The sequence below is a fragment of the Morone saxatilis genome, unplaced genomic scaffold (assembly GCF_004916995.1).
Source record: "Morone saxatilis isolate NCDOM2014 unplaced genomic scaffold, NCSU_SB_2.0 Contig19, whole genome shotgun sequence".
NCBI classification, from domain to species: domain Eukaryota; kingdom Metazoa; phylum Chordata; class Actinopteri; family Moronidae; genus Morone; species Morone saxatilis.
The window spans coordinates 5,844,364-5,866,527 of NW_023339751.1; the positions used below are offsets into that span (position 1 = coordinate 5,844,364).

General features: G+C 41.9%; 1 protein-coding gene across 1 annotated transcript; it reads right to left on the reverse strand.

The window, feature by feature from the left end:
• Positions 1 to 386: 386 nt before the first annotated feature.
• vit (vitrin) lies at positions 387 to 21,261 on the reverse strand. Its single transcript, XM_035664049.1, has 23 exons — positions 20,766 to 21,261; positions 15,933 to 16,023; positions 15,628 to 15,693; positions 14,911 to 15,067; positions 14,683 to 14,816; positions 14,522 to 14,599; positions 13,122 to 13,310; positions 12,429 to 12,473; positions 11,958 to 11,996; positions 11,810 to 11,860; positions 11,306 to 11,368; positions 10,708 to 10,770; positions 8,493 to 8,567; positions 7,427 to 7,492; positions 6,907 to 6,969; positions 5,527 to 5,589; positions 5,238 to 5,285; positions 4,661 to 4,726; positions 4,162 to 4,309; positions 3,964 to 4,067; positions 2,884 to 3,110; positions 2,256 to 2,769; positions 387 to 1,998 (listed from the first exon to the last, which is right to left on the reverse strand). Exons 2-23 carry the CDS (start codon positions 15,964 to 15,966, stop codon positions 1,820 to 1,822), a joined length of 2,472 nt encoding a protein of 823 aa, XP_035519942.1. The 5' UTR covers positions 15,967 to 16,023; positions 20,766 to 21,261; the 3' UTR covers positions 387 to 1,819.
• Positions 21,262 to 22,164: the final 903 nt, after the last annotated feature.

A 22,164-nucleotide genomic window follows, 5' to 3' on the forward strand; every position in this document is an offset into this window, starting at 1 on the left:
TTTACTTGTTTACATTTTGGCAAATCACCACTATTAAAGATGTGTCGAATTGGCTATTAGGAGTTCCTGTTTGTGAAGTACCCGTGGATGTACAGATAACTATCACTGGATTACTGTGGTCGTGAAGAAAACTTCAAAACATGATGATTTTCAGGCAAGTTCTGGAGTTATTCGAGACGTCTTTTTTTCCTGTGATTGCTATTTATGGACAGTTGTTCGCGAAGGACATCGGAGATAATGATATCTTCGTCACACTGAGTCTGAAAATATGTATGTATAATATCTGTGTGTGTTCAGATTCGATTGAACACGATTTTAAAATTAATTGCAGCAATTGGATCCACAAATATTCAGGAGAAATCAGCCAATTTAAGTTCTCATTCATTCGTTCATTTTCTTTATTTTATTAAAAATTGCAAAAAAAAAAAAAATATTGATCAATTATCTGAACATTAATAGTGAAAGGCTTTTAATATGCATATGTACAAACAGGACATAATAGGGAGAAAATTATAAATACTCTTTCAACAAAACAGAAAATGCCTGCAGTGTTAGAAGCAACCACACTATTAGAAAACAAGTGAACGAGATGAATCTGCTGTCACTCCTCTTTCCTCCACTCCTTTGTTCCATGCTTTTCACGTCCACATGTTGGTTGCACATAAGCCTCATTTCAACTACCACTCAATATCAGCACCGTAGTCTTTGAGAGGAACTTTAACAATGTCCCTACTATCAAATCTCTCCTATTAAGAAGATCAAAATGCACCAATTCTAAGAAAGTATATCCTCTTTACAGAGAATTGTATAAAAAGCACCATATTAAGTTTATGAAGTATGTTAAGCCATAAGAGGAAGTGCTAGGCATGCTTTAAATCTACATTTCTCTGCAAGCACCATATCCCAGTAAGGTAGCTTTATGTTTGTTAATCATTTTGGTACCACTTCCTAATAAGGCAGCCTTTATAAACGTTATAAAAGTTGTACTTAAGGGGCTTTATTGATGTTAATAAATACTTTACTGATGCTTTATTGAAGAACAACTTCTGGGTTTCCAAGTTGTGAAAAATCCCTTTGGCTCCTCTAGTTTGTCACTTGATTGATGATGAAGCTTGTAGTTGATGAAGCTTGTAGTTACAAAATAATTCCATCAAATCTGCAGTTAATAAACACAAAAAGGTTGTTAAAAAGTGAATGTGGGTCCAGATGTTCTGCAGCTCTTTTCCAGATGGCCAGAGCTCTAATGGTGAGCTTGAGAGGTTTGCATGATAAAGTAAAAAAACAGCCTAAAAAGCCAAATAATGTTTAATACCAGAGGATTTACACAATTGAGGTGGATATTTCACAATCTGGCAACCCAAATGTTGCTCTGATTATTGGCTTATAACTTATCTATAAAGCATTAATAAATTATTTATTAACATTAATAAAAACCCTTAGTTACAACTTAAAAACACTTCATAAAAGTTGACTTATTAAAGCCATTATTAAAGATGGGAGGAGGGATACTCTGTTCTCTCTATGGCACCAACAGAGAACAACTGGCTCCACAATACACATGAGATGTCGCCGTGTATGCAAACCCTTTACCGTTAGCACCATCTGTATATTTGGGATTCACTTTAAGATTTGTTTTGTCCAAACCCACAATCCTCACCTAAACTCAAAATCCCTCCCTGTTCAAATATGGGGCGCTGCAGCCAATCCAGCGCCGCCATCTGGGCAACAGAGTGAGTAAATTTACAATCAGTGTTCTGTTAAGACAGCCCAGGATCAAGATGTCTCCCTCCCTATACACCTCCCCTCCACCCGTCTGTTCTCAGTTTCTGGGCTGGGAGTTGAACTCCTGGCAGATGTTGTTAATAATCTTGGGCACAAATTTGTAGAGGTTGTCGAACTCGTCAACGAAGAAGGAGTGCTCTTTGTCGGGGTCTGTGGCGATGTACTCCAGCTCATCCTGGGCTGCCCAGGCGATGCCGATGGAGTAGGCGATCACACCTAGATCACAGGAAGAGACAACAGATTACACGTGTTTGTCACATCAAACACACTGCATGACGCCTCTCTGTGGACTGACACACACCAGAGGACACAAGTTTATGTATAATTATATTGTTGATTCTGGGTCAAAGCCTTTTTCCTAACTTTAAAAATCTAGTTTTTAGGATTTTTTTCACGCATAATCACAGCTTGACCTGATGTTATCTGCATAAAATCTCCTTATTTTTTCGATTCTGTTGTGGTTGACCTCTAACCTTGGCGATGGACAGCCAGTGCAGGTGCCCTGACGTCATCATAGGAGCGCCCATCTGTAATCACAATCATGATCTTGCGTTTGTTGGGTTTAGATTTGCTGAAAAGCTGCTCTGCAGCATAGGTAATGGCTGCCCCAGTGCTGGTCCCGCCGCTCCAGTAGTTGATGCGTTTGATGGCATTCAGCAGCTCAGTCTTGTGGTTGTACTGGCCGAAGGCGAACTCCAGCCTCTGCTCGTAGGTGTACTGCACAGCTCCGACCCGTGTGTCCGTGTCAGAGATTTCAAATTCCCGCGTGACGTTGGCCACAAACTGCAGCACTGTGCGGAAGTTGCCAGTTCCCACACTGCTGGAGCCGTCGATGACGAAGGCGATGTCGTTGGCGTTGAGGCAGGTTTTGCTGCACACCAGGCGGTCTGTGTCACACACTCTTTTCACCAGGGGTTGCACGGCCTTCCTCAGGGCAAACCAGCTGGTCACAGGCAGGGAGAAGAAGCCGTTGGTCCGACACACAGCCTGTGGGATGAAGGACATATTTTGTTTCAAACTGGCATGTTTCAGTGACACAATAAACCTTACCCTACTATTTCCTGTCAAAATTGGTGCTGTGAAAAAAAGTCTATACTCCACCTTGTCAACAAAGTTGGCCTCAACCAGGTTTTGTTTCTCGTTATCATCAGGGCCCTCGATGGTGACGAAGAATATGTTGATTCCGGACTCCCGAGCGAGCCGAGACGCCTCCTCCACCTTGTCTGTGGGCCAGCCGTCCACCAGCACCACAGCAACGTTGGGAGCTCCACCTCGGTTTCCATTGGCATCGCTGAAGTACAATTTGTTGATGTAGGTGAGGGCCTTTCCTGTCAGTGCACCAGGGGGCAGCAGGGAGACAGTTATAATGATGCTACAGCCACTTTATATACAAGTCTGTGGTTGAAATGCAGGAATGCTTTTGGGAAAACACACATGGATGGAGAAATTGTTACACAACAAGTGGATAAAAATACACATTGACTGTAGACTAAAGTCCAGAAAAAGTGAAACAAAAGACACATGAAACAAATTTAAAAGTGCTCATTACTGTTCAGTGGACTGAGTTGTATGTCTTAATTGACCTTCTAAAGAAACTACTGTATGCCAAATAAAAACTTTGCACAGTATTTTGAACACTTATCTCTGTATGGAATGCATTGCTTTAACTGTATATCATCATATAAATAGTGATATCCTGTCATTTAGTCTGTCATAGTCTTGTTGGTGGTCTTGAAGGCAGAACAGGAGAGGCTCTGTTGGGGACTATAGAAGCTTTTACCAGTCACACTGTTGTATGATTAGAGGGCACTTCTGGGCAAACACAAACAACGGTATTTGTATGTGAATGCAAAATTTAGCAAGTCATAAAGACACATGTGGCAGTGGATGCATGCTGACGCACCAACCAAAGCAGAAAAACAGCACTTGCCCTCCGAAAGCGGACCCCCACGGGCTGGTAAAACCCAATGCTTTTCGGTCAGAGCAGAGGAAAAACACGGCTTACAGAAGGAGGACTGTAATTTAGCTAACAGTGTCTCGTAGCAAATTTAGATTTAATTCCATCCTTGCTCGTGAAAATGTGCCTGGGTAGTAAACCATGCGATAATTGCAGCCCTTTCACTTTCACACTTGTGTTTGTAGGCATTTACTGTATCTGGCAGCCGACTGCGGGTCACTCACCAACATTGGAGAGGCCTCCCTTCTGCACAATCTTATCTACGGCTGACTTCACCTCTTTGGAGTTGGAGTAAGACTTCAGACTGATCTCTGTCACAGGGTCGTCCCTTCAGACAAAACAACAAGCAACCACAATATGTTTTTTTTTTTTTTTTCATCTAAAAATGGTACAGAGTAAAACAACAGGAACAGTGAGGTTACCCGTATTGGATGATGCCCATCATGGGTCCAGCCACACCCACGTTGATGGTCTGAGCCACTTCAGACAGGAAGTCCTTCTGGATCTTGAAGCGCCTCTTCCCAATGCTCCAGCTCCCATCCATCAGGAAGACCATGTCCACCTTACAATCTGCAAAAACAGGACACGCCACAAGGTTACAGCACATTCAATAAAAAATGTTTTTATCAATTAAAGCTGCAGTTGGTAACTTTAAAAAAAATAACTTTTGTCATATTTGCTGAAACTTTCACTATATCCTGAGAGCAGTACATGATACAGATAATGTGTAAAAAAAAAACAGGTTTCTCTGGCTCCTCCTAGTGCTCGTAATGGCATTTACGAGAATGGACCGGGCCTGAACGAAAACAACCAATCAGAGCCAATAAAGATAGAAAGATGCTTTGGGTTGGTGGATTCTTGTACTAAGAACAAATAATTTGCAAGATGTAATAATCAAATAAAGAAGTATAAAGGGCATACTTGGGTCTCCCTGTGACACCGGCTCAGGTGCTCTGGGTACAGGTTCTTGCTCTCTCACGTTGAAGCCTGAAAATCAAGAAACACACAAATCTTTAAAGCAAAAGTCTGCTGAAATCTACTCTTTAGGTTTTATACTATAGAGAAACTTTTCATAAATTTCACTGGACTTTTTGTGTTATAGAAAATCCCATCCTATATTCATAATATGTTGTCATCCTAAATGTTCTATTTTCTTACTAGAAACAAGAGAACAGGTCAAACTTTACAGGAGCAACCTCAAAGTTTGGTAAAATTTCCACTGAACACGGCGCATTTGCAGCTGTCCACTTTCCAGAAATCCCAAACCTTAGCCAGTATATGTTGTGGCAAAAACTATGCCAAACAGGAACTGATTTTATCCTCAAGCAACCATACCATTTGACTCTAAATCCCTACAATTACAGGCTGAGCAGAAACCCAGATGCTTTTCCTCGGATAGCCTTGGTTTGGTTTGTACTTACAGTCAGAACTGAAGACTTACTGGCAAAGTGACTTGTTTGGAGGGAGGCAGAAAAAGGAGTAGCGGAAGCTATCTCACCTGATTCATAAAGGTTTGCTTCGGGCTTCCAGGCATCGACAGGCTCCACTGCATAGATGATATCATACAAGCTCAGCATTAGCACATTCCAACACAAAGCAACAAATAACTAATTAACATGACCAATTATTTTAGCCATACATAAAGAGGTTTCTTGGTTCCTTTGCTTAGAGATTCAGCTCTACTCATTATTAGAAAGCTAAAGCAGCCCTTGCTGAATAGCAATAGTCCAAGCTGATGCCTCATTGGATACAAACAAGTGTTTGTAGCCATGGTAACCACTTCTTACCTCTAGTATGGGTTGTGTCCAATGGCACTTTACGGATGCCATCTGAGTCAGTGGAGCGAGGCACTAAAAGTAAAGACATCAGTGATGACAGACTGTGACACACACGACACATTTGAAATTTATGCGAACACACCATGACATTACAGCCCGCTCCCACCAGCTCCGTGTTTTAGTGGGATGGGTGTGTGGTAGTACTCCTGTGGTGCATGCTGGAAATGGCTCAGCCACTCGCTTTTCCAAAACCAAGTCCCTTCTACTTTGATTTGGTGGCTCGGCTTTGTCATCAAACAGATGGAATCATGGCCTGTAATCTGAAAGTGAGGGCTCCTGACTGCCATTTTGTGTCTTGTCATTGGGCCATATTCTAAGTGGTTTGTATATTTTTTGTGCGAAGGCAGTGACTAAAAACAAATCAAATGTGTGTTCCTTTCAAAGCACTAAAAGGAATAGTTCCACATTTTAGGAAATATGCTTCTTTGCTTTCTTGCAGAGAGTTTCATGGAGAAGATTGATACCAATCTTGGATCTGTGTGTTAAGGGATCACCTCCTGGCTCAAGGGGAGTTAGAGCCCGGAGGTGATTAGCCTAGCTTAGCATAAAGACTAGAATCAAGGGGAAACAGTTAGCGTGGCTCTATCCAAAGTTAACAAAATCCACCTCCCAGCACATCTAAAGTGTTCCAGCACGTTTTTCAGTCATTAGACTTATCAATACAGCTACCCTGCGCAAAGGCTCGTGTTTCACTGGCATTATTTTATTATTTTTACATTTCAACTCTGTTTTCTTTTACACTGATTGTGTGTTGGACTCTAAGTGTCAAATTGACAGAATGACCTAAAAATTACTTACACTTATTGCAGTGCCTGAACGCATCCTATGTAGACACAGAAGGAGGACTAAGCTAAAGCTGCTCCGCTAATGTGCTTTCACTACGCAGCCAATCGTGTAAAACTCACAAAGATCTAATAGCTGATCTCTTTTGTTAAAATTGTACAAAAACTGAAATAAAGAAACAATAAGTAGGCTGAATTTGCAACATTTGGACGCAGTCTTTGTGCAAATATAAATGGCTACTGGCTGTAGCTTCATGTTTAAAATACCTACATGATGTTTGTGGGCAAGAAAGCACATATTTCCCACATTGTCTAACTGTTCCTTTTAGTGTCATGGCCCAACTGTTTGATACATTTCATTGTATTATCATTATTATTAGTAGAAGTAAAATGGGAACATGTAAGTGTTGTCATGTCTAGGAAGTTGTGTCAAGTGTTGTGTCCCTGAGAGAAACATCTACAGAATCACAATCCATACACATTGCAATATAAAACCTGAACCCCAAGACTTGTTAGTTCCCAATGAATAGAATAGAAAACCACTTACTGTATTGTCCAAAGTTATAAAACCAGCGCTCATATTCTGAGATATCAGGCCTGTGATCCCGAGCTAGAGGAGGATGTTGTGAAACCCATTAGTATTCCCAAAATGAACTTCAGAGGGAAAAGCACACATTTCCATGGTTGTGATTGGCCACATATCCTTCCCAACCAATCCCAGACCAGTGAAAACAATGGCTTTGTGCAGAATAATCACCTCACAGTGTCTCTCACATGCACAAACAATAAACCTGCCCTATGCTCTTCTTTTCCACACTTCACAGGAATCTCACATATGGCAGGCAGATGGCATGTAAACACAACGTCTTGAGAGACACATTGCATGTACTTACAGGTGGAGCCAATTCAACACATACATGGTCAGCAGATACCTAACTGTATCATTCACACGAGCATGCTGCGTTTGCACATGCAACATACCGGTAGATAGATACAAGGTGTGGTAACCTGGGGGCAGTGCACACCAAACTGTCATGTTGTGTTGCCTTCGAGGGAGGTGAACTTACCTGAAATCTCAGGTGTGTCCGCCTCAGTCCACGTGTATCCCGAGTCTGGAGCTGCATAACTAACATCTGAATATACAGCAGAGAAGGCGGAGGCATCAGCAACTACTTAAACTAATGGCATTCCCATCAGCCTCTACTGCACTTTGTATTCAGTGCTAATTAGCTAATGTTGGCATGGTAATATGGTAAAGATGGTGAATGTTAACATTATACCTGCATGTTAGCGTTGTCATTGTGAGTCATGGATGTATTACAAGCATAGACTGTATAAATATAAATAGTGGACCACTGTGGAGTACCATTTTGAAGCCTCGATTTTGGCATTATGGGCGTCTACGCCTCTATCCTGATTGACGGTTAGCATGTAGCCACACCTTTTAGCATACCCTGCTTTATCATGTATTTATTCTGAATGGAACCATAATTTACAACATCAAGTAAGGAAGGAGACTTGAAAACAGTGGAGACGCCCCCTGCTGGCCATTAGAAAGAATGCAGGTTTCAAGCATTTTGGCTTCATTTTTCAGACCCGGAAGCTAGGTTCACTATTTTATCATCATTAGTCTATGATTACAGGAAATCTCTCTTAATACATCCATGTTGTGAACATTTTAGCCTGTTGATGTTGAGCTAAAATCACCGCTGTGTATAGGTACAGTCTCACAGAGCTGCTAGCATGGCTGTACATTCTTAGTCTTGTTTTGTCATATTCTAGCTTTTATTTACAACCTGAAGAAAAAGTAGGTTTTTTCCACTTCACTTTTATTAATCACCTGTTTCATAGGTTGTGAGATGAAACAAGCTCTTTCCAAATAGTTTCTTGTATGTAAATGAGAATTCTAAAAATGCACTATATTTCTAAGGCTACATACTTGACAATGGAGGAATAAATTAAATATTCAATGAAAATTAACATTAAGTACCTTAACAGAAAACATTCTATGACATATTGCACCCATGCCATTCTTACCTTAGTCAGTTTCAATCTTAAAGAAAATCATTTATATTTAACTTAGAATATGTTTATGAATTGCTAAAGAAGGCTGATCTGTTCTGTTGTTGGTACCTGCTGGTCGTCGAGCTCCTGGGAACCAATCAGGACGAGGAAAGGAAGGGGGGGCCCAATCCCTTCTAGGAAAAGCTGTGCAGGGAAAGATTAGAAAGCCGTGTTCAGCACAAGCATCAAGAAGGAGCATACTTGTGACCTCCACTAAACCTGCCACATTATTAGTGGAGTATGCACAAGATGTTCAGCCTTGAGTCAGACACCAAACATACCGTAGTCTCTCAGACAGACAGTGACTGAGTGACTAAAGGTTGTTTTAGTGAAGTTCTTCCTCGCTCTTTCTACCTGCAGGGTAGACAGACAGAGGAAGCCCAACTGTCTGAGAAAATGTGTTTCTCATTTTTCTGTTTTCTACCTGCCGCTCTTGGCATCACAATTCACGCAGACTCAACATTGTAACTTAAGACGTGGCAAAAACAAACATCTGGCAGTTAAATCGGCCTGACTCTTGCATGGCACAAGGTTAATCGAAATGTGATTGAACACTAGAAGCCCAAACAGCTGAGCAAAACCATAACAGTGCATTGCATCTGTCCAAACTGACTGAGCCATGACAACACACTTCAGTTAACCTCTCCCTGCAGTGGATGGGTAGCTTACACAAACACACAGCCTGGGCTCTGAGGTTCCCATCCAGTGGCAGCCAGGGAGCAGGGCCTTTGTTGACCGGGACGGGCTGGGAGAGCCCAGCCAGCAGCCCAGCGAAGCGTGGGAGTATTATTCTAAAGTTGGTGTCAAACCAGGGACAGTGTAGATAGTAGGACACAGAGATTAGCCTAATCTGCTGCTGGTCAAAGGCCCAGTGCTATACGGCAGACAGTAGTGTTGTTTTTTCTGATGAAACAGGTGCTTTAAAAGAATTGAGTTTAACTCTCCTGATCATAGCCACTTCAGTGCTCACTACGGCCAGAAGGTCAGAGCAGCACCGAGAATAGTGACCCTTGGCTGTAGCTCAATCTGTAAAAAATGTAAGAAGTGCTGATAATATGCAATTCCTCCACATCACAAAACAGATTTTATTGCGTTTTAACACCAACACAGAGGCCCAACGAACTGAATTTTGACATCTTTTACAGAGGTTTTCCATGAACCTTTGTGGTTGTCAAGTGGGCATATGTCAGGCTAAACTGGATCGTAACATTTCCAGAAAGCTGAGCAATAAATTCGAACATCTGTTTGGGGCATCCGGGTGGCAAAGTGACAGCGGAGAAAACCTTTCAACTCTTAAATCAGAGTTCAAAACTCCAGCATCAGCAAGCATCCACCACCACTACCGGCTCCAGGGGTTCGGCTGTGTAGTTGATCCTGACCTCGGACATCTGACCTCAAGCATAAAGAATTTCCCTAAGGGGATCAATAAAGTATCACTTTATTATCCCTCTGAATAGCCACTCTCTGCGCTGATCTGATACTTTACACACTTGAGTCTCAGCAAAAAACAGATGAATGATGTACTAGCTTGAAACAGCTCGCACTGTATTTTAGAAATCATATCATACAATCAACCATCATTTAAATGGATGTCTAAGTTTAGGGATTCATGGTTTTGCATTCCACAGGAGCAAAAACAGAAGCGCATTACTCAGTGAGCCAAACCTAGCCTGGTTTGAATGGCTGGTCAAGCTTTCTATTCTTGACAGGCTGCAGAGTGGACCCAGATCCTGCAGCGCTGTGGAGTGGGTCTCTCTGGGAGCAGCAACGGGCCACTTGCTGCTGCTGCTGCTCTCATCTCTTTCTCCCTCTCTGCAAGCATTTACAAGGGGAGGGGAAGAGGCCAGACCAGATGGGATCTGTCATAAGATTTTATTATGGTACTGACAGAGCGTGTTTCTCATCGTGGTCTTATCTAAAAGAGAGAGGTTGAGGGTTCGATGATATCTCAGAATAGTGGAGATATGGCACAAGATGAATTCAGAACCCTGATATCACATTATTGTTCTTATTTAAGGCATATAGACATACTCGATTCTCATTTTTTAATGTAGGGTTCAGTGAAAGTCGTAATTCTGCCTGTCGTTTATAGAGGCCTGGCCGGGCATTGAACCACAGCATCCCTCAGAGGGTAAACATTGGTGCAGCTTTATAAAACATTTCAACCAGGGTTTTACTGCTTTCGTTTCCCCCTGTTTGATCAGACCTGTCTACTTCTCTACGTCACCGAGTGTGTCAGCTAGTGAAGTTTGAGGACTCCCACTCAGGGTCTGGAGATACTTACCGGGGTTGGACTGGCTCATGGTTGGACTCCGCTCGGGTGGGGCCGGTTGAACCCTGTTAAAAGCTGTTTGTAGCAATGAGAAACAGGCAGTTAGAATAAGAAAGGAAAAGAAGGGAGAAAGGGGGGCAGAAGAGAGCTTCAGGTCTGGGACTTCATCCGCAAATGCAGCCCAGCTGTTTTGCTTCGAGTGCAGTTAAAGGCATTTTTTCCGCAGCATGATATCAAAAACAAAAAGATATATGCTGGGCGTATTTACAGGCCTTAACTTGGCTACATTTGCCTCTTTTCATCTCAGAGAATGAAAACACGAATAAGAGGACGTGCCTGATGACAGAGAACAGCGGTTATCGTGAAAGGAATGTTAGCTGAGATGCTTGATGGAGTGGATTAGTGTTGACCCCTGGGTGAAGATCACAGGGGCTTATGGGTGTGGATACGAGGGTCAGACTTACACAGTCTACATCTCCTGGATTCTTGTTAAGACTTCTGTCCCCGCTGATGTCCTTGACCAGCATTCCCTGTCAGTCCCACCATGTCTACCTGATTGTTACTCTGATTTTGTGTGTGTGTGTGTGTGTGTGTGTGTAAAGAGGCTGACCTGGGCCAACTGGAGAGGATGGTGGTCTCCTGATAACCGACCCTGCCTCTGGTCTGCGCAGACCTGGGACCAAGATTGGAAAACACATGTGAGACAACATGAAATAATATTCATCTTTTTTATCTGCACTGGCAGATAAATGGGTACTGGTTAAGGTTATTATTCTATGGTATAGTGTGTAAAACTTTTGTCATAGAGTCATTCTTGAGGAAACATTACGTTATATTGAAGAAAAAATGTTATAAATGCTTAATAATACAGTGGTATTTTCCTTGAAAGATAACAAAACAGAAGTTGGGCAGAACAATCTGGTCTGGCCGTGTCTTAAAAGTCTAGTAAAAAAGTCTATGAAAGCAGCTGTGCGGAGCAGAGATACCATGCAGACTTGATGTATCAGCACAAAAGAAAGAAAGAAAGAGAAAAAATAAAATGTTGAGACAATCTCTATAAAACGAAAGAATGAAATGAACACAGACACATCAGGAGGATTACAGCTCGGTTTACCTGCACTGGCACGTTGTGGGAATCTATTCGGATAGGCACTTCCTCTGAATACTTTGAAGAGATGCCATGGTTTAGTTAAACTTGAATTGTTATATGTGGTGTAAAGGACTTTCCAAGAGCTGCAGAATCAGTGAGAGTTTTGACGTACCTTGGCCGAGACTCTTTCCTTGACCATTCTGTGACTGTCCTATACCAGTGTTGAGAATAACAGAGTGTGGGCACAAAACAAGTGTAATGTAAATTAGATGCAAATAGCAAATTCAATGTAGTTTTTTGGATTTAGTATAAACCAATAACCCAGGTTATGGCCTTACTGTTTTAAGTGTGTTTGCCTTAAAACAAGTGAACTCTACTGATTTCACAAATTAATTTTCAAGTTGTGCCATTAATGAAGACAAACTTGCTTAGTAAACAGCACCAACTTTAATACAGAATACATGATGAATCCTGATGCACACTATTCCCAGAGGACTGATGTGAAGCAAAGACCCTATGCTTGACGTAAACTCATGTTCCTGCACATCCCAGTGTAAAGCGACACCACCGTACCCCCATGCCACCAAACCCCCTCCCCGCAAAAAACAACAGTGTTGACCCCAGTTTGCTTCATTTCACTTACTTGAACTTGCGGCTGCCACAGAGGCAAGGTATGGGTGACTGCTGCCTAGATAGAAGAAAGACAAATGGTGTGCCAATACGGAGAGGGGAGAGATAATGTTACAGTAAATGAAAGAGAGAGAAACGGTGGGAAGGTCATCTGGCATACGGCCCATCTCATGTATACACATACCTCAAGATACTGCAGCATTGTCTGCTCACTGTAGCTGCATTTCTCTCCAAAACAGGGCAGATGACTCACGGCGATTACCGTCTGATAATGTTTTCATTTAATAAGAGTGATGAACGGTCTGGTGATCAAGTGTACAGTTGAGTCAGTCAAGCCACTGAACAGCACTGTAACTTCATCACAGACCAGCTGTAATTTGTCATAATTGCAGTTGTGACTTGTAATTACCAGCTGCAATCGTTCGTCTTCATCACTCAGTTTCACATAAATGAAAGCTTGTTCTGGCAAACAGCATTTCTAGTTACAAGCTGCTAATGTTGTTAGTTAGTCTAACAGCTAGGCGGCACACTGGCTGCAGTGGATCTTCTGTGTGGATTGGTATTATTGGATCATTAACAGTATCCTGCATCCAAGTAAATACACAATCCTCCACATAACATACATGGATCCATTGACGTAGAAGAAAGAATTAACTTTTTGTACATGTATGTATGCAAAAAATATTTAAGTGTTTGTTTAAATCACCTGCATCCCTGACTTTATGGACAGCAGCTCGAGCCTTGGTGGTAGTGGGTGGTGGTGGAGGTGTAGTGGTGGTGGTGGTGGGAGCCATTGTGGTGGTGGTGGGTTCAGGTGTTGTAATAGTGGTGGGTTCAGGTGCTGTTGTCGGAGGCATCACTGTGGTGACCGCAGGGGATTTGGCCTCCTTTTGACCTGAAGGGAGACGACAGATGAAGGCGGTCGTGTACAAGATGGATGGTCGGGGAGGAAGAACGTTTACAGTAACTGCTGTGTAGTAATGCATTCTTGACATTCTTCACCAGACTGCGGCACTCAGACTCCTCATTCAACCTGAGCGAAGTTCAGTATGCCAGAGTCAAACGCAGGACACTTATTGTCCAAAATACGCACCGATCTGGTGATTTGTAGGCTGAAAGATTTGGGTTAAAGCTAAAACTAAAATTGTTTGGAAAGTAAAAGCTTTTAGATAATGGGTTACATTTAACCTTTGTTTCAGCAGCATTTCAATGACTATATTTCACTGCAAAAGCCTGACCTTTATGCTCATATATAGTGAATGAAATGCTGTTGAAAACCTTTAACTTTTTAACCAAATTTACTTCAGTTTGTCATTTTTCCTTCCTGATATGATTCGGTATCAACCGATACAGTCTACCAATCCAATACATTTCATAACAGGCGTATACTACTATGTCTGTATGATTACTATTTCTGTATGGTCTGACTTAGGTTAAACCCTTTGTCTGAGTCAAAATAACACTCGCTATTCAGGGGAAGATAATGGTAAACGGGGTACTGCTGGAAAGAGCATATAAAATCATGAATGCCTTTAACAATTTGTGTTTATTTCTTAAAACAGGTTTGTTAAAACAAGTGCGTCATGAAAAAAGTAGTGTTGACATTGCACTTCCATAGCATTTACAGTACCAAACAGAATTATTTTTGTATGTTTCTTCCTTTTTATTGTATTTAACTTATGTCATATTGAAACATCATCATATCTTAAAGTAATATTGTACGTTGTTGCACGTTGTACGTCCAAATGAAATAAAAAGAAAACAGTCAATAGGTTCTATAATATAATCCTAAACTTTATGGAGGAATAAGTATGAATTGATTGGTGGATCACTTTTTTACATATTTTTAATCTTTGGTTTTGGGGGGGAGGTATTTTCAAGTCAAAAGGCTCAAGTCCAAGTAAAGTCATGAGTCACTGGTGTTAAATTCCAAGTGAAGCTGCAAATCATTTGATTTTGTCAAGTCGATTTAATACTCATCAAATTTGTGACACAAGTCTGTCATCAAATCATTGCTTACTCATATTATTGTGAAACACTGAGCATCTTTCAGTCAACTAAATGTAATAAAAAAAGATGCACAATGTGAGTGTAAAAATAACTCACTTGTTTTCACGTAGGTTGGTCTCGAAGGGACATAGTCCAGCGTAGAGGGGTAGATCACTCCTTTCTTGGGCTTCCCCACTGAAACACAATAGAGTCAGCTGTTGGTTGTAGTGTTAATCCTAAAGAACTGTATTAAACATTATTCTCTTCATCATTAATACCTGAGACAACGAATGACTCTCTCCACTTCGGTAGAGACAGAGAGCGCACTCCGTTTGAATTGCTGCCTTTGTAGATGTTTTGGCCAGCCATCTTCCTCACTATCACCTTTCCTCCTGTGTTGGTGATGATGCCACTGTGGACACACATTTTTTAAATCAGATATAACTGCTAATAACCTGCCATACAGATGTCTCCCGTGAGCTTTATTTCACATTAATCACTGTAACCTGTGAATGGCTGCGTTGCAGATGCTGGAGATGGAGGCGAACACGCCCGTCCCGTAGACTTGCTGCTTTGTCTCCTTACAGTGTGCAGGACATTTGACTATGAACTCTGGGAGATTTATCTTTCCTGCTCTGACATCGCACTCTATCTCAGGAACAACTGTGGAAGAAGAAGAAGAATTAGAAGAAGATGGCAGGATTTTAGACAGGTGTTTGTAGATGTTGAGGTTAGTTTATACATGACAACTGACAGCATTGCAATTAGAGTTGAAACAATACAATTGATCATCGATTAGTCGATCAATTTCAAGCAAAAATGCCAACCATTCCGTAGGTCAAGCTTCTCAAATTTTAGTATTTGTTGCTTTCTTTGTATCATGTAATAATTAAGTGATTATCTTTAAGTTTTGGAGTGCTGGTCGGATACTTTGGGCTTCAGGATATCATGTTGGCCCTTTTTTCACATTCACTGGCATTTTATGGACCAAATGCTTAATTGATTGATCAAGAAATAGATAATGACAATAATTGTTAGTTGTAGCCCTTACCTACCTTACCTACACCTTTTGGCTCGTAAATCAGTGCAGACTGGGATTAATTCATTGCATTTTTCATCTTTTTGAATCAGTGAATTAAAAGCGACTGCAGTGGAGAGAGCCAGTGGAGACTATAACAGTGGGACTGACGGAGATTACAGGCTTGCTTGTTGTTGATGTGTACCTTGCTTTGGTTTCTTGTTCTTTGATCCGTTAGGTTTGGCCCAGCAAGCACAGGACAGGAGGAGTGCTGCGGGTGAGGCAGAGGGAGTTTCACATAATAGCAGACAAAGTAACATAATCATCAGTGTGTTTACTGTATACACAAGACCTCTGTGACAGAGGATGGGCTGTTTGATGGTGTGAATGTACAAAAACGGGATTTTGAAGGAGACAGCACAAAGTATTTTGGAAATATGAAACACTGTAGTCAAGGGTGATATATTTAAAACCAGCGTACTCCTGCGGAGAGACAGACGGGTTGCTCACCGAGGCAGATGGCAGTGAGTGATGCTCTGATCATGATGGGTGGTGTGCTGGTTCAGCAGGTCAGCCAGATGTCCTTGTATAACCTCCCAACCTTAGAGGGAGAGAGAGGAAAAGCAGCAGAATTTCACTGTTGTCCTCTGAAACCAATTTCCTGCTTCCTGCTTAACCGCTGAAAGTAACTTTGGACACTTTGGTCAACATTTCAGTGTGACGATGTGGTGTAGCGTCAGCTGGAAACAAGGCAGAGTAAACTTGTGCCACTGAGATACACTTTCCAGAGATTTTTGGATAAATAGCAGACAGACTGTGGACTAACTTCACACAGAGCCGAATGACTTATCCAGCATTTGTAAAGCTAGTGTGGTTGATTAAACAACTTGAAAAACATTTATTGTAACTCATGTTGTCGTGCCTGCTTCTACATCAGTCAGATCAAATAAGGATTGTATTTCAGTGTAGGTCAATGTTTCTTGTTCCACTTAGTTGGGTTACAAAACGCTGAAAGTATCAGAATGTCCACAGCGAACATCTGGACTCTGAGACCAAACTGTATGTGCGAGTCCTCCCTCTATGTATGGAGTCAGACTTCATTAGAGAGCACACACAGACGTAATTTAATACATAAGGAATGGGGAACTGCATTCAATCAGATGGCTTCTTTGTTTGACACCAATAACCACATCAAGCTGGATCCCAGTTTGAAATACAGTCTGTTTACAGTAGACACAGAAAATGTCTTTCTGTGTCTGTCATTCAGATATAAAAGTTATACCCATTAATCAAAGACGTAAATCAAAGACGAAGCCTGTGTTAACAAGAACAGAAGTGGGTCGCCAAGACATCATTCCAGACACTGCAGGTCTGTTGTAGTAATGATAGCGCTGCTGATAACTACTACAGCGACGTCTGAGCTAACCCTAGACCCGGCACTGCGGCGAGCCGGTGGGATGGAGCTCCTTGCTGCGGAGGTGATGACTGAGGCCTCCCTGTTAACAGAGGAATGCTGTACCTCCCACAAGGGTGGCGGCACATCTGTCACTGCCGCCACACACCAGCAGGTTCAATCTGATCATGTGATCGTACAGCGACCTCTGAGGCAGGGTCAGATATGATGCAGCAAAGGATCGCTGGTTGGATCTCAGGAGAATAAATCTGTGTGGGCAGAGTCCCTACCTCAGTACAACTGGTGAGCTGCCCTTGAGCAGGGACTTTAACTGGTTACTGCTCATCAGACCACGGTGGAGAAGTTCTCAGGTGTGAATGTGTCTAAATGTAAAAAAAACTGCTCTCAGTAAAACCTGGAGAAATAAATGTTTAAAAAATAAGAAATCACTGGCTTTAATGTGCTTTTATCACCAATGATTGTAACAGCTGGAGTGAAGGGATATACACCCATAATTTAATCATCAAATAGAATGATTTTATCACTCAACAGAGCACAAAGTGGGCAGGAAAGTAGAAAAATGTCAGACTCTGTAAAAGAGGACCCCTCTGTAAAACAGCAAGTTGTGGTTTTAAGGTAATGATTGAGGTTATATGCAGGACTATCTCTTGGCCGGGCGCAGTGACTTAATGCAGCCTCCACAGGTTGCCTGGCAACCTCACAGTGATGACAAGACCCCAGGAATTCACTGCACCTAGCCAAGACATAGTTTGCCAAATAACCCCTGTAATACCATTACGTGTTTTCTTTTCACACTTGTACTTTGTTGAGATTAAACAAACCTTTTCCTACCAGCTTCAACAGGTGCTGGTAGGCAGTTTTTTTTACTTTTGGACTGAGGCAGTTTGGCTGTTTGCTGTTCAAAACTCAAGAATTAATCACCAGATGCTTAATTAAGAATAGCATCCTGTCCTTAAAAGCATCAGAGTCCTGCCAGGCTGTTAAACATACGGGGGCATTGTAATGATGTAACTTTTTGGATGATTTTTGAGTTGTTGGAGTTCAAAAATGTAAAAGTTACTGCAATCAGCCATTTCCATGCGCAGCTCTCTATTGCAGCTTCTTCTATAAAGTGTGCATGAGGTGCTTCTTTTGCACTGGAGTCCATGATTTCCCACCTAATGATGGTATTTTTAGAGCGAACACACACCGCAAACATAACATATCATGTTATGGTAACAAGGAATATAGCTGCAGTTGGCAGTGATAGGACTTTCCCTAATGCAGCTCTACATTTTTATCTGACATTCATGAGCACTGACATGATTTTTCCACAGTGTTGTGCTTTGACAGGCAGGTAGATGACTGCTGCGCAGTCAGGACTACAATTTGTCCTTGTGGGAGAAGAAAGCTGAGGCAGGGAACAAGCTGGGACAGATATGTACATCTACAGTACAGGAGACGGACCTGCAGCATATGAGAGGTGAGTCAGCGCGCTTCACTGGATAAGGCAGACTACAAAACTCATCTGTCATACACCTGCAAGGAAATCTATACCGTGAACACCATGTTCCCCAATGTACAGTAGAGCTACTATCATACAAACACCACTGTTCATTCAAGGACTGTTCCTGAGTCCTTTAAAAGATGACATCGCTGTAGGAGAAAATGAAATGTGTAAAAAAAACGACAATAATTTAAGACGTCTTAATTTGTGTTCTCAGTGAGAGCCTCTAAATGCCTCCTTCTTCAAGCAATGAAACGCAGGGCAAATGATATCCTTTGACAAACAATTTGGGAGTTTCCTGTACAGTAGATAATAGATCCTGAAGAGACTTGCAGAGACACAAACTCTCATCTCTCTCTCCCTCTCTTTCTCTTTCTCTCTCACACACACACACATTCAACTAAATGATAAAAAATAAACAAACAGAGGCCGAGATCTAGGATAACTTATCACGTGCTCAGATAGCTTTGGAGACGGCCGCGGTATGTGAGAGCTTTCAGACTCACCACTTACCACCACCATAAATCACAAACAAGGACGGTTACATGCTGTGTAAGTATTGTATATCTTACATATACCGGGATTAAATTTTAGATAAGGCACAGGTTGTTCCTATAGCTTGCTTGAGCCATCATTCTTTATTTTTCCCCAAATTGTGTGTCTCATTTCTGCTGGGTGGGGACACAAATCAAACAAACTGACAATTAACTTTGAGAAAAGAGTACAAAAAAAGTAAGCAAAGTGATTTTCCCAGCCGCTCCAAAAGATGAAAGGTTCTGTGTGCCTCAGTCACTTTAAAACCCAGCAGCTCAGACAGGTCACATAGTTTGAGGAATTAAAGTGCAATTCAATTCAGGATAACATTCTCACTACAATGTGGATTACATGCACAAAACCTTAACCGAGATTACACAGGGCCAAGCTGTTTCGCGCAAAGCCGCAGCAAAATTAACATTTTCAGCTCCTGCAGGCAAACACCAGCAATCTGATAATGTAGTATGAGCGTCACACCTGGCAGGAGTGTCACAGGTATACAGGGGCTATAATGCAAACAGGATGTACAGTAGCTGGCTGTGTCTATTTCAAAGGCCAGCACACAATGGGTCTTCAAAACATGAGCAGACCACACACACCTGTAACTGGTGCACCACAGTCCTAGAGGTGTTCGGCGGAAGTTTTTGATAAGCACTGATAATACACTGAAAATTTAATTATTTCACATTTTTACACCCTAAAAGGATTCCGTGATAGTAAACTTTTGGGTCATACAGCTTGATGCCAAAACAGCAGGACTCTATTTCAATTCTTCCTCCATTTCTGCATCACCCATATTCCTTGTCTGAGGTGACCGGTGTAAATGCAGGGAGGGTACGCACTACATGGGACTAAGGCTTGGTTGAGTATCATGGCCAGCCTTGAACTCGGTTTCAGAGAGTTCCTGAGTGATGACACGCCTAACGTTAGACAGTATTTACACACACCCAGTGCCAGGGAAGGAGCGTTAAATCCCAGCATTCACAGGTGTCAGAAATGTACTGTAAGCATGTTAGATGTGCCAAGTGTTGTAGCAACAAGCCAACTAAAGAACCATTGGAGAGATCAGACACACAGGAAAGCCAACATGTCTCTACAAGGTCAATTTTGTAGCCTTTTGGGCTGCTGCTGCTAGGACAGTGTTTGTTTATCAAGCACAGAGCTGGCTGAATTACTTTAATTCTTGGCACCAGCTTCAGTGCAAGCCAGAGCCTGCAGTCTGCTGCTGGACATATTGTGTAGAGACCACCTGTGCTTAATCAGACTCCTTCAAACCATACAGAAATGTCAGAAAGAATACAGAAATAAATGTCAAACACAGTGTTCAAGAAATAAAAACAAAAGCTAAAGAATTCACCACTCAGATTTGCTTATTATTATACTGTCAAAATTAGTCAATTCAAAATAAAGGCTTAGGGAAAAATAATAGCTCAGTTTCTACAGGCTTTAGTATGAATGATCATGGCTGAATTCATTCAGCTAGAAACCTCGCTTCAGGAGAGAGGAAAGGGGTGTTTACTAGAAAAAATATATTTAAAAAAAACAAACAGAAAGTAAAACAAACAAACTGAATTTAAGCAGTGGTACGATTATTTGGGCAGCCCGTCAAATCAACTGAAATATACAGACATCCACGATATAAATTGCAAAAGAAAAAAGTTAATAAAAAAGTTTGTAAAAACGCCAGAACCTCGTGTAGTGTTAAGATTCCCCACAGACGTGATGATCAAAAGTGCTCAAATTCACTTGGACTCAATGGACAGCCATTACGCGCAATTACGCATCATTTAAAAAGTGGATAACTCATTGACGCCACGCAGCAGCAAACTTCGCCAGTTCATATGTGAAGCTGAATTGTAGTTCTATATTCAAAATCCGCATCTCCGTAGAGCAATGAAGGCGAACTTACCTGAGAAGGTAAAATAATCCTCCAGGCGTTAGAAAAAAGTAATTCCCTGCGCAGTTTTTTCCCGAATCCTTACTCTTTCATTGAAAAAGCAAATTCAGACCAGCGGGCGTGTGTGCAAGCGCTGAACTGTTCCACCTGGACTTTTACTCCTGCATGATCGGAGCGCTCATTAAAAGTGGAGAACGGGACGGGGCCAGAGTTTCCCCTCTTTGCCCGTCCCACTTCAGGCGCCCAGCTCTTCACCCAGGCAAAAGAAGATCAGTAACCCGGGGCCATCAGGAGAGGATGCAGAGACCTGGCACCCAGCAACATAGCAGAGCTAAGCATCCTTTTGTTTCTTTTGTTTTTCTAGGACAGAAGAAGCCAGCACATATATTCATAGCTTTTACATGCCCAAAGAGAGGATTTTGCTTTACACTGGCACTTCAAGCTGCATCTTTTCTGTTATGTGAGGGAGGAAAACAGAGCAATGAACTCACTCATCCCATCTTCTGACTGAGAAATAAAACAACCAAGAGGAGAGTGTGTAAACTCTCACCACAGCCATCACTCCTCCTCCACCAAATAAACCAAACAACACCTGTTTGGGACACTTCAAGTCACATCCACAGTCACTTTGTGGTCTGTGTCTGCTGTTGTGGTCTACAGTACATGTGCTCCCCCACAGCCCCCCTCTAACACACACACAGACATATGTCAGCCTCAACTAACAGGGAGAGCCTGTTGGTTTATGCAGATTGCCACACAAGCTGCTGCTATTATGCCCTATACGGATGGTTACGCTGAAGCTGATTGCCATTTTGATTTAGAGGTCTTAAGGGCTGCTGTAAAAGAGCTCATTGTGCGTGTGATTATGGTTTTTGCAGAAATGCAGAAACCACCTTGGGCACTTTTTTTTTTTAAAGATTAAACTTTCATGGCTGAGGTAGATAATTGCCCATTGATGTTGCTAGGAAAAACTATATCAGGTGGTATTCCAGAGTTGCTCATTTCTCTTTCAACAGTGCCATTAGTTTGAAAGCTTGTCAACAGAAAAAAGCTATCCTAATTCACCACACCCATAGACCAGTTGAAGAGTTTTCTGTAAAAATAGAGCCACCATGCTTCCTTGAATGAATGGAGGTGTAAAATGACACATTTATATAGACAGATGGTCTAGCATATCTTAGGGAATGTGGCATATATGATGATGAAGATCTGATGGCCTGAGTGCCCTCGGGGGCATCAGGGGGAAATGGCAGAATGTTTGTGCCATCACACGCTTCAGTTGAGTTAAGGACAGTTTAGTGTTTCCAGATGTTATTGTGCATCTCTTGTCTTGCTACATTACTGACTGCACATTTTATCGTCTTCTGACAAGATTAAGGCAAATCAGCTATGGATTGCTCGGCGCTATGTG

What these genes read in the sequence shown, in the direction of transcription:
- vit (XM_035664049.1), bottom strand. Translation starts at nt 15,966, where the DNA reads ATGATCAGAGCATCACTCACTGCCATCTGCCTCG. An exon ending in GGACACACCTGAGATTTCAG is followed by an intron (nt 6,970 to 7,426) that starts GTAAGTTCACCT and finishes ATCCTCCTCTAG; the next exon opens with CTCGGGATCACAGGCCTGAT. An exon ending in AGGCCAACTTTGTTGACAAG is followed by an intron (nt 2,770 to 2,883) that starts GTGGAGTATAGA and finishes TTCATCCCACAG; the next exon opens with GCTGTGTGTCGGACCAACGG.